The 13,495-nt window shown below is 35.2% G+C and overlaps 1 protein-coding gene and 1 long non-coding RNA gene across 14 annotated transcripts in view; one reads left to right on the top strand and one right to left on the bottom strand.

Moving 5' to 3' along the window:
• The window catches only part of INPP4B (inositol polyphosphate-4-phosphatase type II B), a 1,027,382-nt gene that overhangs the window by 898,654 nt on the left and 115,233 nt on the right, over nucleotides 1-13,495 (top strand). For all 13 annotated transcript variants that reach the window (XM_007496289.3, XM_007496287.3, XM_056802732.1 and 10 more), the window contains 2 exons: nucleotides 8,327-8,499; nucleotides 13,058-13,181. In XM_007496289.3, coding sequence (XP_007496351.2) covers nucleotides 8,327-8,499; nucleotides 13,058-13,181 — 297 coding nt within the window. The remainder of the gene's footprint in view (nucleotides 1-8,326; nucleotides 8,500-13,057; nucleotides 13,182-13,495) is intronic.
• Nucleotides 1-13,495, bottom strand: part of LOC103105965 (uncharacterized) — a 140,240-nt gene that overhangs the window by 88,590 nt on the left and 38,155 nt on the right. The window lies entirely within an intron of this gene.

Genomic DNA, 13,495 nt, shown 5'->3' with positions numbered 1-13,495 from the left:
ACAAAAAAAGCAGTGGTTCTTTGTCACATCCTGAAAAAAGTTCAGTCTCGAGTGTGGCACTTACTGCCCTGCCTCATCCAGTCCCAAAGTCCCCTTCTGAATCCATATCCCACTCTTCTACACATGAATTCTCATCTGTTCTAGCGAAACTCCTATTGATTCCACAGACACACTCTAGGGTTCTATGTAATCTTTCTCTGCTGATTATCGATAGATTGATGAAATTTAATTAATGTCCTCATTTGTGATACCCCAACATCTTTTTATGTATTTTTTCCCTATATTTGGAATGACCTTGTCACCATCTATCAGCACATCTTTAAGCAACACCATGCCTTCAGGCTCCATCTCAAATGATTGTTTCTCCATAATGCACTGGTCAGATTCACCCCCTCTTGTGGAAGACATCTCCTTGCTCTCAACTCACTAATTTTTCTTATGTTTCCATGTCATTTAAATGAATAAAAATGCTTTTAATACATGAATTATTCTTGTCTTTGTGTCTCTAGCACCTAGACCAGTCCTTGGCATATGCTAGCTACTTAATAAGTTTTTGTTGTTTAACACATTGCTTAGTATAAGTTTCTTGCTGATGTTCACACATAATACTCCTCTCATTGCCTGGAATGAACTCCTAGCTCACTGCTGCTTCTTAGAATCCAAGGTTTTGTTTTTTTCCAAGCAATGCCCTTCATCAGGGCTTTTCTGCTCCCTATCCCGACCCCACTACCAATGGCTAGTGCCTCTTTGCTAAGATTACCTTATATTTATTCATTTATTTACTTTTATTTCATGTTCATGTATTGTATATGTTGTCTTATTTAAAGACAGGGACAACTTCATCTTTGTATCCCCTTCATCTAGCACACTTGTTATTGTTGAGTAATTTTTCAGTCATGGTCAACTCTTCATGACTCCATTTTGGGTTTTTGTGGCAAAGATACTGGGCTGGTTTGACATTTTCTCCTCCACCTCATTTTATAGATGAGGAAACTGAGGCAAACAGGGTTAAGTGACTTGCTCATGGTCACACAGTTAAGAAGTATCTGAGGCCAGATTTGAACCCAGGAAAAAAAAGTTTTCCTTACTTCAGATCCAGTACTCTATCCTCTATGCCAACTAGTTGTCGATCTAGCAGAGTACCTGAATGTAATCAACATTTAATAAATACTTCTCAATTATTGAGTTGATCTGAAGTCATACACCTCTTATAATTTGCCTTTTATCATAGTTCCCTGTGTGTATTTTTTCCACTACTGGATTTTAAGCTCTTGAAGGTGAAGGCTATAACTGATTTGTTTTTGAACAAAATCTATACTAGGTGACCCAGCAGGGAGAGCTCAAGACTTAGAAGAAGACCACATGAGTTCAAATGTCCAGATACTTAATAGCTGTATGACCCTAGAAACATCATTCATTTAACCTGTTTACCTCAGTTTCTTTATCTGTAAACTAGTAGTAATAACAGCATCTACCTGCCAGGGTTGCTATGAGGCTAAAATGAGGTAATATTTGTGGAAAACTTTGCATACCTTAATTAACTTTATAAATGCTAGTTTCATTTTGTTTTAAATTATATAATAGAATATTGGCTTGGGTGTTTTAAGAGTGACTTCTTATCTAATTTATATTTTTGCATGAATTATCATATAGTCCTCTGCTTACTTTGATAATATCAAGTTGTAGTGGAAAGAGTATTGGATTTTTAGGCAGAAGACCTGAATTCCAGCACTTCCACTTACTATGAGGAGGGGCAAATCTATTCATTCTTTACATCTCAATTGCCTCCTCTATAAATGGAAAGGATTGTCCTCTAAGGCCCCTTAAAACCCACAACTTAGGATCCTATGACCCAATGACCTAAAGGGATTGAGAGAAGGCTAATCATTTTAAAAGAAAATCATTTAGATTTTGGAAGAAAAGTAAGTATATTGCATCAGGAAAAAAATTATCGAGCTCTGCTAGTATTGATATTTGGTTCTTGAGAAAAACACATGAGCCATAGAGCCCAGAGAGTTTTTATGTCCTGTACAGGAAAGAGACTGTTATGAAGGAGGTGAGTAGGTACCAAGCTCCACATCTCTGAATCCTTTAGTGGCCTCCACTTGAATATATTACAGAAACAAGTAAATGTCTAGAAAACAGTGGCTCTGCTTGGACGACTTCCAGCATATTTCACTAAAGCTCAGGAAAAGCTCAACTAAGCTCAACACATTTTATGTTTTCCTGTGGAAAGCCTCTGTATATTGGTCTCAGGGTTAAGGAGTTTGAGCAAGTTTTTATAGAGACAATAAAACATCCTCTTCACGTTTTTCTCCATCACTGCAAAGCAGTCTGGATATAGCATATGTTCTATAGGCCTCCCATATTAGCTAATTGATATGAGTTATATATGTAGGAGCTACACTACGGGCAGTTAGTGGGACCCTGGACTCATTGAGTACAATTATTTGCAAACTGCCAACTCAAGAGAATGCACTGTAATCATAAAAACGAATTTGGGAAGGTCATGATTTTTTAAAGAAGCTAGACATTGCAGATGGAACAGTCTTAACCGATTAGCCAGAAGGAAGATTTTTACAGCTCAACCTAACTGGGCAACATGCGCAGTAAAGCTTGAAGTGTGAAGCAAGGCATATGACACAAGTCTCAAGACTGTCAAGAACCCAGGTTATTTCCTCAAAGGCATTTAAAGAAAAGCCTCAAAACATTTGTTGCTCCTGGGTGAACTGGTTGGAGTGCTCGCTGGAGCAAAAAAAGCCACTCATGAACCTATTTCACTTTCCCTTTGACTTATCATACCCTACTGTGTTTATTTCTGAATCTGACAGGTGCATTAGAGGAATATTAACAAGGTAAAAAGCTTGTAGTCATCTAATCTTACATTTGTTGGTGCCCTGAAATTTTCTTTTGTCTGGCCAGCACATAGGATTCTTGTTGTTTTCTCAGGTGGAATGTTTTCCCCATAGGTGGTTCACTTATCAAGCTCAAAATGTCAAAGATTGAAACTCTACTCTTCCTCAACATGCTTATATTCTCAATCTTCCTATTATTTTTAATGCCACCCTCCCTTTTTAGAACTCTTGATATCTTTTGAGATTTTTCCTTCCCTCTGCCTTCTCCCCATCTAGCATGGCAGTTATACCACCAAAGTGTCTCTCTTACTCATGCACAGACTTGATCATTATAGTCCCTTACTCAAAATCTTTAAATGACTCTATTGGTCCTAGGATGAAATGCAAACTCCTGTCCTTGTCTTGGGTTTTAAGACTTTCAGAATACCAAAGTCTCTTCAGTTTAACATTTTATCATTTACATCTAAACATTATCACAGACCAAGCCTTCATGCTCTGAATACCCTCAACAGCTTTGCCTTTTAGTAACCTTTTCTTCCATCCAGACTCAGTGCAGGTGGCACATAGGTGGCTCAGAGGGTGGAGATCTAAGCCTAGAGATGGGAGGTTCCTACGTTCAAATCTGGCCTCAGATGCTTCATAGCTATGCACTTAGCCCCCATTGCATAACCCTTACTGCTCTTCTGCCTTGAAACCAATGCTTATAGATTCCAAGACATAAAGGAAGAGTTAAAAAAAAAAAGACAATTCATATACTACCTCATCCAAATAAGCCTTCTCTGAACAACTTAGGAAAACAATTTCTTAAACAGATGATAAAATTCCCTTCCTTCCCCTTGGCAAAGGGGTAGAGTCTCTACCTGCGAAGAATGGTGCATCTTTTTTCAGAATAGGTCATTTTTGAGCTGAGAATTACTTAACTTTTTCTTTTTTATAAGGAAAGATTCTGTGAGAGAGGTGTATTGGAAATGACTTTGGCGCTTGTCACTGAAAAAAATTTAAACATTCTCCCTCATCAACTGTTTCTAGAATACTTAAAAAACAAACAAACAAAAAACCCCTTTTATTTTTCATCTTTTAGTCAATACTGTGTATTGCTTCCAAGGCAATTGAAATTAAGTGATTTGCCCATTATCATACAACTGGGAAGTGTCAGAAGCCATATTCCACCTCCCATCTCCAGACCTGCCATTCTAACCACTGAGCCACCCAGCTGCCTCTCCTAGAGCACTTTTTCAGAACTTTTCCTCTTCTTATCTTCCTTTCATTACATTCTTTATGTACATGTTGTATACCTAACTTCAACATCTATATAGAATTTTAAAGTTTGCAAAGTATTTTATGTCCAGTATCTCCTTAAAGGACAAAATTACAACTAAAGCTTAGCACTATACCTTGTATATAAGAAGTATTTAATGACTGTTTGTCAAATGAATTTTAAATACTCTTCTTAGCAAATAGACTTGTAATTCTTTCATTCTAAGTTAATATTTTTGTCACTTTAAAAATATAAAAGTTTTATATGAAAAGATGTCATAAGAGATCAAGGTGAGGTTTTATTGTTGACTAAGGTATTCGTGGCTCAAGCATTAATTAAATTCAGGTAAATTAATTAAAATTTAACTAGGGTCAGATGCACTCCTCCTTCAATCTCTACTCCCATTCTAAGATAGAGGCAACTCCTGAGTGACAAAGTTTTTTTTTTTATTATTATTCTGAATGTACCTACTCACATCTGTAATATTTATTGGGAAAGGAAATAGGATTTGAAAAAAGGGGATAAATGGGTATTGTTTGTATGGGGTATGGAGGAGAGAGGGGAGAGAAAGGATATTGCTTGGTGAGGCAATGGAGGGAGATGCCCCCTGCTGAGAGGAAACAGCAGGGGTCCGATAAGGTCTTTTATTGCCTTGATGACTGAACTGATTTTCAGCTCCTTCTATGACCAGAAAAGATAGTCCACTTATCTGACTGCGAATTCAAATAATATAAAATTTAATAATCCAGTTGGAATTGGAGCTTTTCCTTAGCTTCAGAGTATAGGGCCAGGCCCTAGAGGCTGGCAGAGGGTTTTCCCACTTCCGTCTCCTCTATATCAGTCCAGTTTTGTATACTTCAGAATCTTAGCAGTAGATAGCAAACAAAAATTGGTCTAACCTTCAGAAGCAACTGGGCCTGAATCTTCAGGCTGAACCAAGAAGAGGTGGTACACCACACCAGACCCGGTTGAACAAGCTCCTTCCTCCTCCAACACCCGGAAGCCAGTCCCACAGGCAGGAAGGAAGTGCTAGTCATAAGACCCAACTGCCACTCCCAGTTGGGCCCTTCCCCAACAAACTGTCAGTCTTGTTTCCTTTCCACACATCCCACCTAGCAAGATGTGTAGCACATTCATTTCACATGGGATGTATATTTTGAAAGAAAAAATAAATGAATTTTTGGCAGAGAACATAAGATCAGTATGTCATTGACTTGCCTGCAGTCCTATAGATGTTTCCAACTCAGACTCAAAAACCATGATGATTTGTTTTTGTTTTTTTCAAAGAAGGAACTTTCTAGATCTCCACATCAAGTGATTTCATTTAAACAATAATAAAATAAAGATCCACTTAGCTGCAAGCTTCCAATTCTTTACCAGAAGGGATAAATTCTATTCATGACAATAGGGAGATGGTCATAATGTCTAGCCCTGTGCTGGGCACAGTACATTCGAATACATATATATATATATATATATATGTTGAACTGAACTGAATGAGTGATGATGTACAGTAGTCTCACTTTACTCTGATAAACCAGTGCCATCTACTGTACATAGTCTTTATCTTTCATTCAGTAAATACGTCTTCTGTGAAGAAGTTAGTCATGACAGTTCTTACAACCCAATTCAGTAATCAAAGCCATTTTGCATTCTCTGTCACTTTGGAATATTCATTATGTGCATCAATTGGTAAAATTATTCAAGTTCTTTACTGGAAAGTGTTATGTTGTGTATTCTTCTTTGGGTATGAGAACCTGAGTGTATAAACCTGTGAGCTCTAGAAAAAGGAGGTGTACAGAGAAAGTGGGAAGGAAGAGTGAGGGAACAATAGAGAGAGAGAGAGAGAGAACACAAGAACACGAGCAAAGGAAGACAAAAGGACAATGTAGGATCTTCCTTTGTGAGTGTTGTTGGTGATTCTCCAGGCTCAAAAATAAGACTCAACCCAATGTAAACTTTACAAATCATTAATAAAGCAAGGATTACAAATGACACCGCCACACTTTACAAGCTTAATCACTTTCTATATTTGATAAGTCTAACAAGCATTGATTAAGCTGCTGTGTATCAAGCACTGGGCTGAGCATTAGGGACACAAAAAAATGCCAAAAAGTAGTCCCTGCTCTCAAAAAGATCACATTCTGTTGAAAGGAGACAAAATGCAAATAACTATGTATAACTGTAACTAAGTATATATCTCTATATACATACATGTAACCATATTACTATGACTACATAAATAACTATGTAACTATATATAGTTATATGTAACTATAACTAACTATGTATCTTACCCTATATAGTTAAGTTATTTAGCATTATACTTCTGCAAAGAGGAATTGCTCAAAAATTCTTTTCTGCTGGCTCCTTCACAGAAGTATTACTTGGTTACCTCTTAGTGATCTGTTGGTGAATTTAGATTTATTCTCAAACGCTTCACTAGAAAAATAAACCCCAACAATTCCTACCAACCTGAAGAGGCTTTGAGAATAGGATGAGAAAGGAACTATATAATCTGTTGTTAGCTGTCTAGCTAAGCTTGGAGTTTTACTACCAGTGGTCCAACCTCCAAAATTTTATCCACAGCAAATAATGAATAGTGTTAATTGCTTTGATTATGATATACAATGAATTGGATGATCTTTTTAGTTTGTATGCACGGGGTAGATAGTCCAGTGGACAATGAGTTGGGCCCCAAGTTAAACAGGAGAAAGTCGATTGAACTGGATTGCCTTCAGAACTTTGTAGAAGTCCTTTAATCATCCCAAACTTCCTCTCAGAAGCAAAGGCCCATAAAATAGTGCAAATATTAATAGTACTATATGGCTATGAGCTTTAGAATACTACAGTCTCTAAAGATTTAAAAATGAGCATCCATCAGAGAACAATGGAGAGAGTATGAACAGGCTACAACATGCAGCGAATATCTGAGGAAGAGTTAAAATGAAGGATATCGTCGGGAAAATATATGAGTGAAAAAAGATTGTCACATGCAAAAGCAAAAGTAACTGGTGGAAGGACAGTTAAGTTCTCTTTAGACTTTTCCCAGGATATTGAGTGGAAGCTTTATGGTTAATTTATACAAGGATATGGATGAGAAGGCAAGCATGGTTTATATAGTCTCTATCATTGAGGGGAAATACCCAAATCAATGAAATCACAGATTAATTGGAATATTTGTGAAGACAGACTATTGAAGGAGAGGTTACAAACTGCATAAAGAGTGTGCCTTTACTGATATAATTGTGAATTCTTAAAGTATCTTATTTATTCAGAAATTTGCCTCACTTACATTATGTAGATTTCTCTCCATCCTCTGTCATTATTGTTTTTTTTTATGTGGGTTTGCACTTGAAAATCACCTCCATATTCCTGAATTCTTCAGTAAGCCCTTTATATAATGCTCCTAAAAGACCCTAAAATCTTTTATTTATATAGTCAGACAGCTAGGGATTTAATAGAAGTACATTTTGAACTAATTTGAGATGTAAATCCCTTCACCATTTTGGTTATCCTTATCTGGACCCTTGTATTCCATTTAATTTGAGTTAATGAAACTGGACAAGATGAGATCCTGACTATGACACTTTAGGATTTTTTTCTTGTCCCTTTTCAGGCCCCAAACCAGTGAGAAACCATTGCATAGAGTCCTGCCTCCAGTTAACCGACATGACACCCACATCTTTGTCTCCTGATCATATATCTCAGGGCCTGCCTGCATGCATAAATCATTTTCCAGCATGCATTCATCCATATTAAATTTAATTTGTCATCCTACTGTTTAATCTCTGAGTACATTAAGTGGAATGTCACATAGTCCTCTAGAATTTGTAATAACTGACACTAGGCAGAACTCTCTTTTCTAAATAAAACCTGTGATTGAGGAAAGTAGTTAGCACTTGCATAATATGTTATATTTATAATCATGGAAATTAAGGAAGTTAAAAACCCAAGTGTCCACATGGTGAAGAAGACATTCTTTTTTAACTGCTTATTGGGTTTTGTCAGCAACTTGATATCCCTCTGTTCTTCCACATCATGACATATATAAAGGTCTTTTTGACCTCTAGATTAAACCTTTATGGGAGAGTTCAATATCCCCATCTCTCTGATTGGGAAGACAAGTGACCTGCGTAACTTGGGCCATGGAATCTCCTTTCTAGTTGTCCTATGCCCCACTGTCTTATTTTGTTATATTCTATTTTTCTAGATGACTGGTATGAACAGCTGTCACCTCTAATTCTTAATCTAACGGAATGCATGGATGATGTGGTGAATAGGGCAAAGCAATCTCTGAACTTTGTTCTTCTGCAAGAACTTGCATGCAGTTTGCCACAGTGTCTGATGCTTACACTCAGGAGAGATGTTGTCTTTAGCCAAGCGGTAGGTACTGTTTTGCCTCCATGTCAGTTTTATTGTTCTGTTGTTGATAATATCAATATTTCTAAGTCCTGGCCAGTGGTAGCTGATTCACTTTTAAAAGTAACCTATCTAAGGCCATCTAGGTAGTTCAGTAAATAAAGCCTCAAGCTTGGAGATACAGGAGGTCCTAGATCCTAATCTGACCTCAGAAACATCCTAGATGTGTGATCCTGGGCATGTCACTTAACCCCAATTGCCTAGCCCTTTCTGTTATTCTGCCTTAGAAGTAATACAATTTTTAAGGCAGAAGAGGTAGATGTTATAAAGTAAGCAATAAATTGTGAAAATAAATGAGAACTGTGTTAAAATAATGAAAAGAAAATCAATAGATTGGTAATGAGACACAAAAAATATTGAAGAAAATAATTCCTTAAAAATCAGAATTGAATGAATGGTAAGAAATAGTGTCACTAACAAAAATAACTCCATAAAAGTCAGAGAATCAGTCAGATTGAAGCTAATGACTCCACAAGATACCAAAAAGTAATAAAACAAATTAAAATACAGGAGAAAGAAAATATGAAATATCTTCAAGGGAAAACAATTGACTTGGAAAATTAGATTTAGGGGAGATAATTTAATAATTATATTACTTTAAAGCTATGATTTTAAAAATTCCAAGAATTTAGAAAATTGTGTGAATATCGTAGAACTGGAGGATAAAATAGAATTACAACAATGACCTCAAAAAGATCCCTAAATAAAAACCCCCAGGAATATTCTAGCCAAAATACAGAGCTTCCATCTGAAGGAAAAAATATTCAAGCTGCCAGAAGCAAATAATACAAACACTATGGAGCTGTAATCAGTAACACACAAGATTTAGCAGATACCACATTAAAGGAATGTAGCATTTGGAAATATGATGTAACTTATCTAGGAAAACTGAGCATAATCCTGCAGGGAGGAAAATGAATTCATAATGAAATAGAGTATTTTCAAGTGTTCCTAATGAAAAGACTAGAGCCAAATAAAAAAAAAATTGAAATTCAAACACAAGATGCAAGAGAAGTATAAAAAGGTAAAGATAAGGAAGATGAAATAAGAGATTTAGAAGGGTTAAACATTTATATTCCTCTATAGGAAGATGAGACATATAACCACTTAGAACTTTTTCATTATTAGGGCTGTAAGGAGTTTATTTAGACCGAGGATATGGATATGAGCCTATTATGGTGAGATGACCTCAGAAAAAGAATGGAAGACTGAGGAGGAGGGATGCAATTGCAGAAGGGGAAAGGGAGATGAAGAATAGGGAAAATTAAGTCACATTAAAAGTCACAGAAGGAAGAGTATAAAATGGAAAGTGAAATGGTGAAATAGGCAAGAACCTCTCTCTCTATGGAACTGGTTTATGAAGGTAAGAATAAATAGAGAGAACATACACACACATATGAATGTATTCTATGGTAAAGCAATCACATCCATTATTTTCATTATTATTCAATTTTGTATTAGAAATGCTAGCAATAGCAATTCTAGACAGGAAAGTCATAAAACTAGCATTCTTTGCAGATATATGATATTTTACTTAGAGAACTTTAGTCAAAACTAAACAATTTTAGCAAAGTAGGAAGATCTAAAATAAACTCACATATTTAATCAACCTTTGATATGTTACTAGCAATATCTAACAGGAAGAGATACAAAGAAAAATTCCATTTAAAATAAACTATATGCAATAAAAAATACATGAATGTCCACCTACCAATATATGTAAGAACTACATGAAAAAACAAGAACCAACACCACACAAATAAAAATAAATCTAAATAATTGGAGAAATATTAATTGCTCATGGGTAGGATGATCCAAAAATTTTAAAATGATAACACTACTATATTAATTTTCTTATTCAGTGTGATTACAAACAAATTAGCAAAGACTTAATTCATAGAGCTAGGAAAAAAAGAAAATAAATCTGGTCAAACAAAAGGTCAAGACTTTGAAGGGAATCATTGAAAACTGAAGGAAATGAGTCTAGCTAGCTGGTCTCAAACTATATTATAAACTAGTAATTGTCAAAACAATTTGATATTAGATGAGTAAGAGTGACTGATCATTAGAATAGATTAGATATATAACATATAGAAGCAAATGACCACAATAACCTCATGATTAATAAATCCAAAAAACTTAGCCCCTGGGCCAAGAATTTCCTCTGTGAGAAAAACTGCTAGGAAAAATGGATTTAGCAGAAACTAGGTAGAGACCAACATCTTACAATGTATACCAAAGGAAACACAAAATGAATACATGATTTAGACATATAAGATGACATATGTCAATCAGGGAAGCACACAAAAACTGTCTATTCCATTTATAGATGAAACAATAGTTCATACCCAAATAAGTTATAAAGGCTTTAAAGAAATAAAATGTATAATTTTGATGACATAAAGTTTTAAAGTTTTGCACAAATAAATCCAGTGTTAGCCAAATTTAAAAGAAAAGGAGCCAGTGTGGGGGAGGGGGATGGAGAGCAGAGGGGAAGGTACAGTAATTTTCCTTGATAAAGGCCTCATTTTTCAAATATGTCAAGAATAGAGCCAAATTTGTACAAATAAGAGCCATTTCCCAATTGATACATGGTCAAACAATATGAAGAGAGAGTTTTATTAAAATAAATCAATTAATAATTAGACTAATACAAATTAGAATAATTCTGAGGTACCACTTCACATCTAATAGTTTGGTTAAACTAAAAGAAAAGGAAAATGACAAACTCTGGAGAGGATGGGGATCACATTTCTTGCCTTCTCAGTGGGTAGAGGACTTGGTGAAAGTTGAGCGAGATTATGGAACTGAAAATATTTTTAATGTATCATTTTCTTCACTTATTTTTAAAAAATCAATCTAAGAATTTGTCCATAAGATTTAACCTGCCAAATAGGTCAATAACACAAATAAACAAACAAATAGATAAATAGATAGAGAGAGAGAGATAGATAAAAGTAAAAATCTCTGACTTGGAAAGAAGAAAATATATCTTTTATTTTCTTTCTGGTACATGGCAAAAAAGTATCCCTAGTAAAAAATTATCTGTAATTCATATAATACTTGCAATATTATTTTTTAACCTTCATATAGCTAGATTATAGATTTGTTAATGGCAATTACATTATACCAAGCATTTGAGTTGGAAAAGAGAACCTCTTCCCTTTCCAACTGAGAGAGCTCTGGTTAGTTCTGAGGGAGACAGAGGTACCCTTTCACTGTAGCATTATAAAATATACTTGAAGACTGGATACCACCATTTTAGTACACCTGGTTAGTTTGTATGACAAGGAGAAAATATTCTATATTGTTTCATTATTACAGTAATTTTGTTTTGTTACATTCCTCTTAAATCATCAGACTGGGGATTTCTCAGTGCAAAAACTCCTTCCATGGATACAGAATGGCAATCAATCTGTAACTTAAAGTCTTTGATAGTTGCTCAAGGCACTGGGATAGCAAGTGATTGACCCATGATGATATAACTATTATATGTCAGAGCCAGGATTTGGATTCAGGAGCCCAGACCCTAAGGCTGAATCTCTTCATGAAACACCTGCCACTCAACATGTTTATATATATATGTGTGTCTGTATAGACACACACCACAGAAGTCTCCAGGGGACACTTAATTATGGTGACTTGTCAGCCTCAGAAAACTCATTTCCAAAGCTTAGAGGCTGACTAGGATCATTTGGTAGAAGAGAATTGATTGAAAAGGGGAAAAAACCCTAAAAATCTTCTTTTCTACTTTGCTGCATGCACTTCTGTACAAATCCAAGTTCATGAAGAACAAAGAAGTCATTGAATTTTTAAAGGACTTTTAACGAATCTACTCTCTTAGACTTTCTTTTCCCCTGTAGTTTTATGGTTTGACTAGAAGGGATTAAAGATCCTATTTGAGAAGGTACTTGAGGTATCTTCCTGTCATTCAACCCCTTTCATTGTACAGATGAGAATACTGAAGTTCAAATATGTGAAATAATTTGCCCAAAGTCATTTGTAGACAATAGCTGAGTCACATCAAACCCAAGTCCTCTTATCCTGTATCCAGGGTATTCTCTACTATTTAACGGTAGGAGGAAGAGGATTAAGAATTCCTCTTATAACTCTACTTTGGTTGTATGCCAAAAAAAGAGGCAAAGTGAATAGAGACAGTCTAAAATGATCTCATTGTCTTTAATGACTCTGCCACCACCCACCATCTTCCATAGAAATGGTCTCCTAATAGGCGCCTTCCATGTGTCAAAGTTTATTTGCCAAATTCTTTAAGAAGTGTACATGTATGTGCATATGTATAAAGATATACATTTATAACCATAGTTATAGTGTTTATATATATATGATTTATATATATTATATCATTTATAGTATAAATCCTAAGGATATGGTTGTATTAAATAACACAAATTTTATAATCATTTTCACATAACTCATTAAGTCCTAATTTCATGAAATATTTCAAAAATTAAGATTTGTTCACCAGGCCTGTTTAAGTATATTTATTCCATACTCTTTTTAGCTTACAGGATTGGTCTGTGGATTTATAATGAAATTACACTCAAGTTTGCATGATCCTGATTTCCTCCAACAGCTTCACTTGGTAGGCTTGATTGTACAGTATGAAGGACTACTAAGCACATACAGTAAGTATTATTCTCCTTGGTAAATAAAATTCCACTAGACACATGAATTCAAAAGACTTCTATGTCTGACATGAAACACTAGGAATTTACTCACTTAGCAAGTCCTAAAAAGGCAAGACAATTTTTACAATAGAGCCCCTCATTTATGGCCTTGCTGCAATGGCACTTTCCATAACCAGTGATTTTGTTTTTCTAGTTTATTTTGAAAGTAAGAGATTTTAATGTGGAAACCTGAACCTGCCATTTTAAAATATGAGAATATATTGCTATTTAATTTTAAAGACTTAGTTTTTTCAACTGTCATCCATTCAAAG

The sequence above is a fragment of the Monodelphis domestica genome, chromosome 6 (assembly GCF_027887165.1).
Source record: "Monodelphis domestica isolate mMonDom1 chromosome 6, mMonDom1.pri, whole genome shotgun sequence".
Lineage (NCBI taxonomy): Eukaryota > Metazoa > Chordata > Mammalia > Didelphimorphia > Didelphidae > Monodelphis > Monodelphis domestica.
The sequence above is the reverse complement of the archived record's forward strand: the minus strand, read 5'-3'. Positions and strand labels throughout refer to the sequence as shown.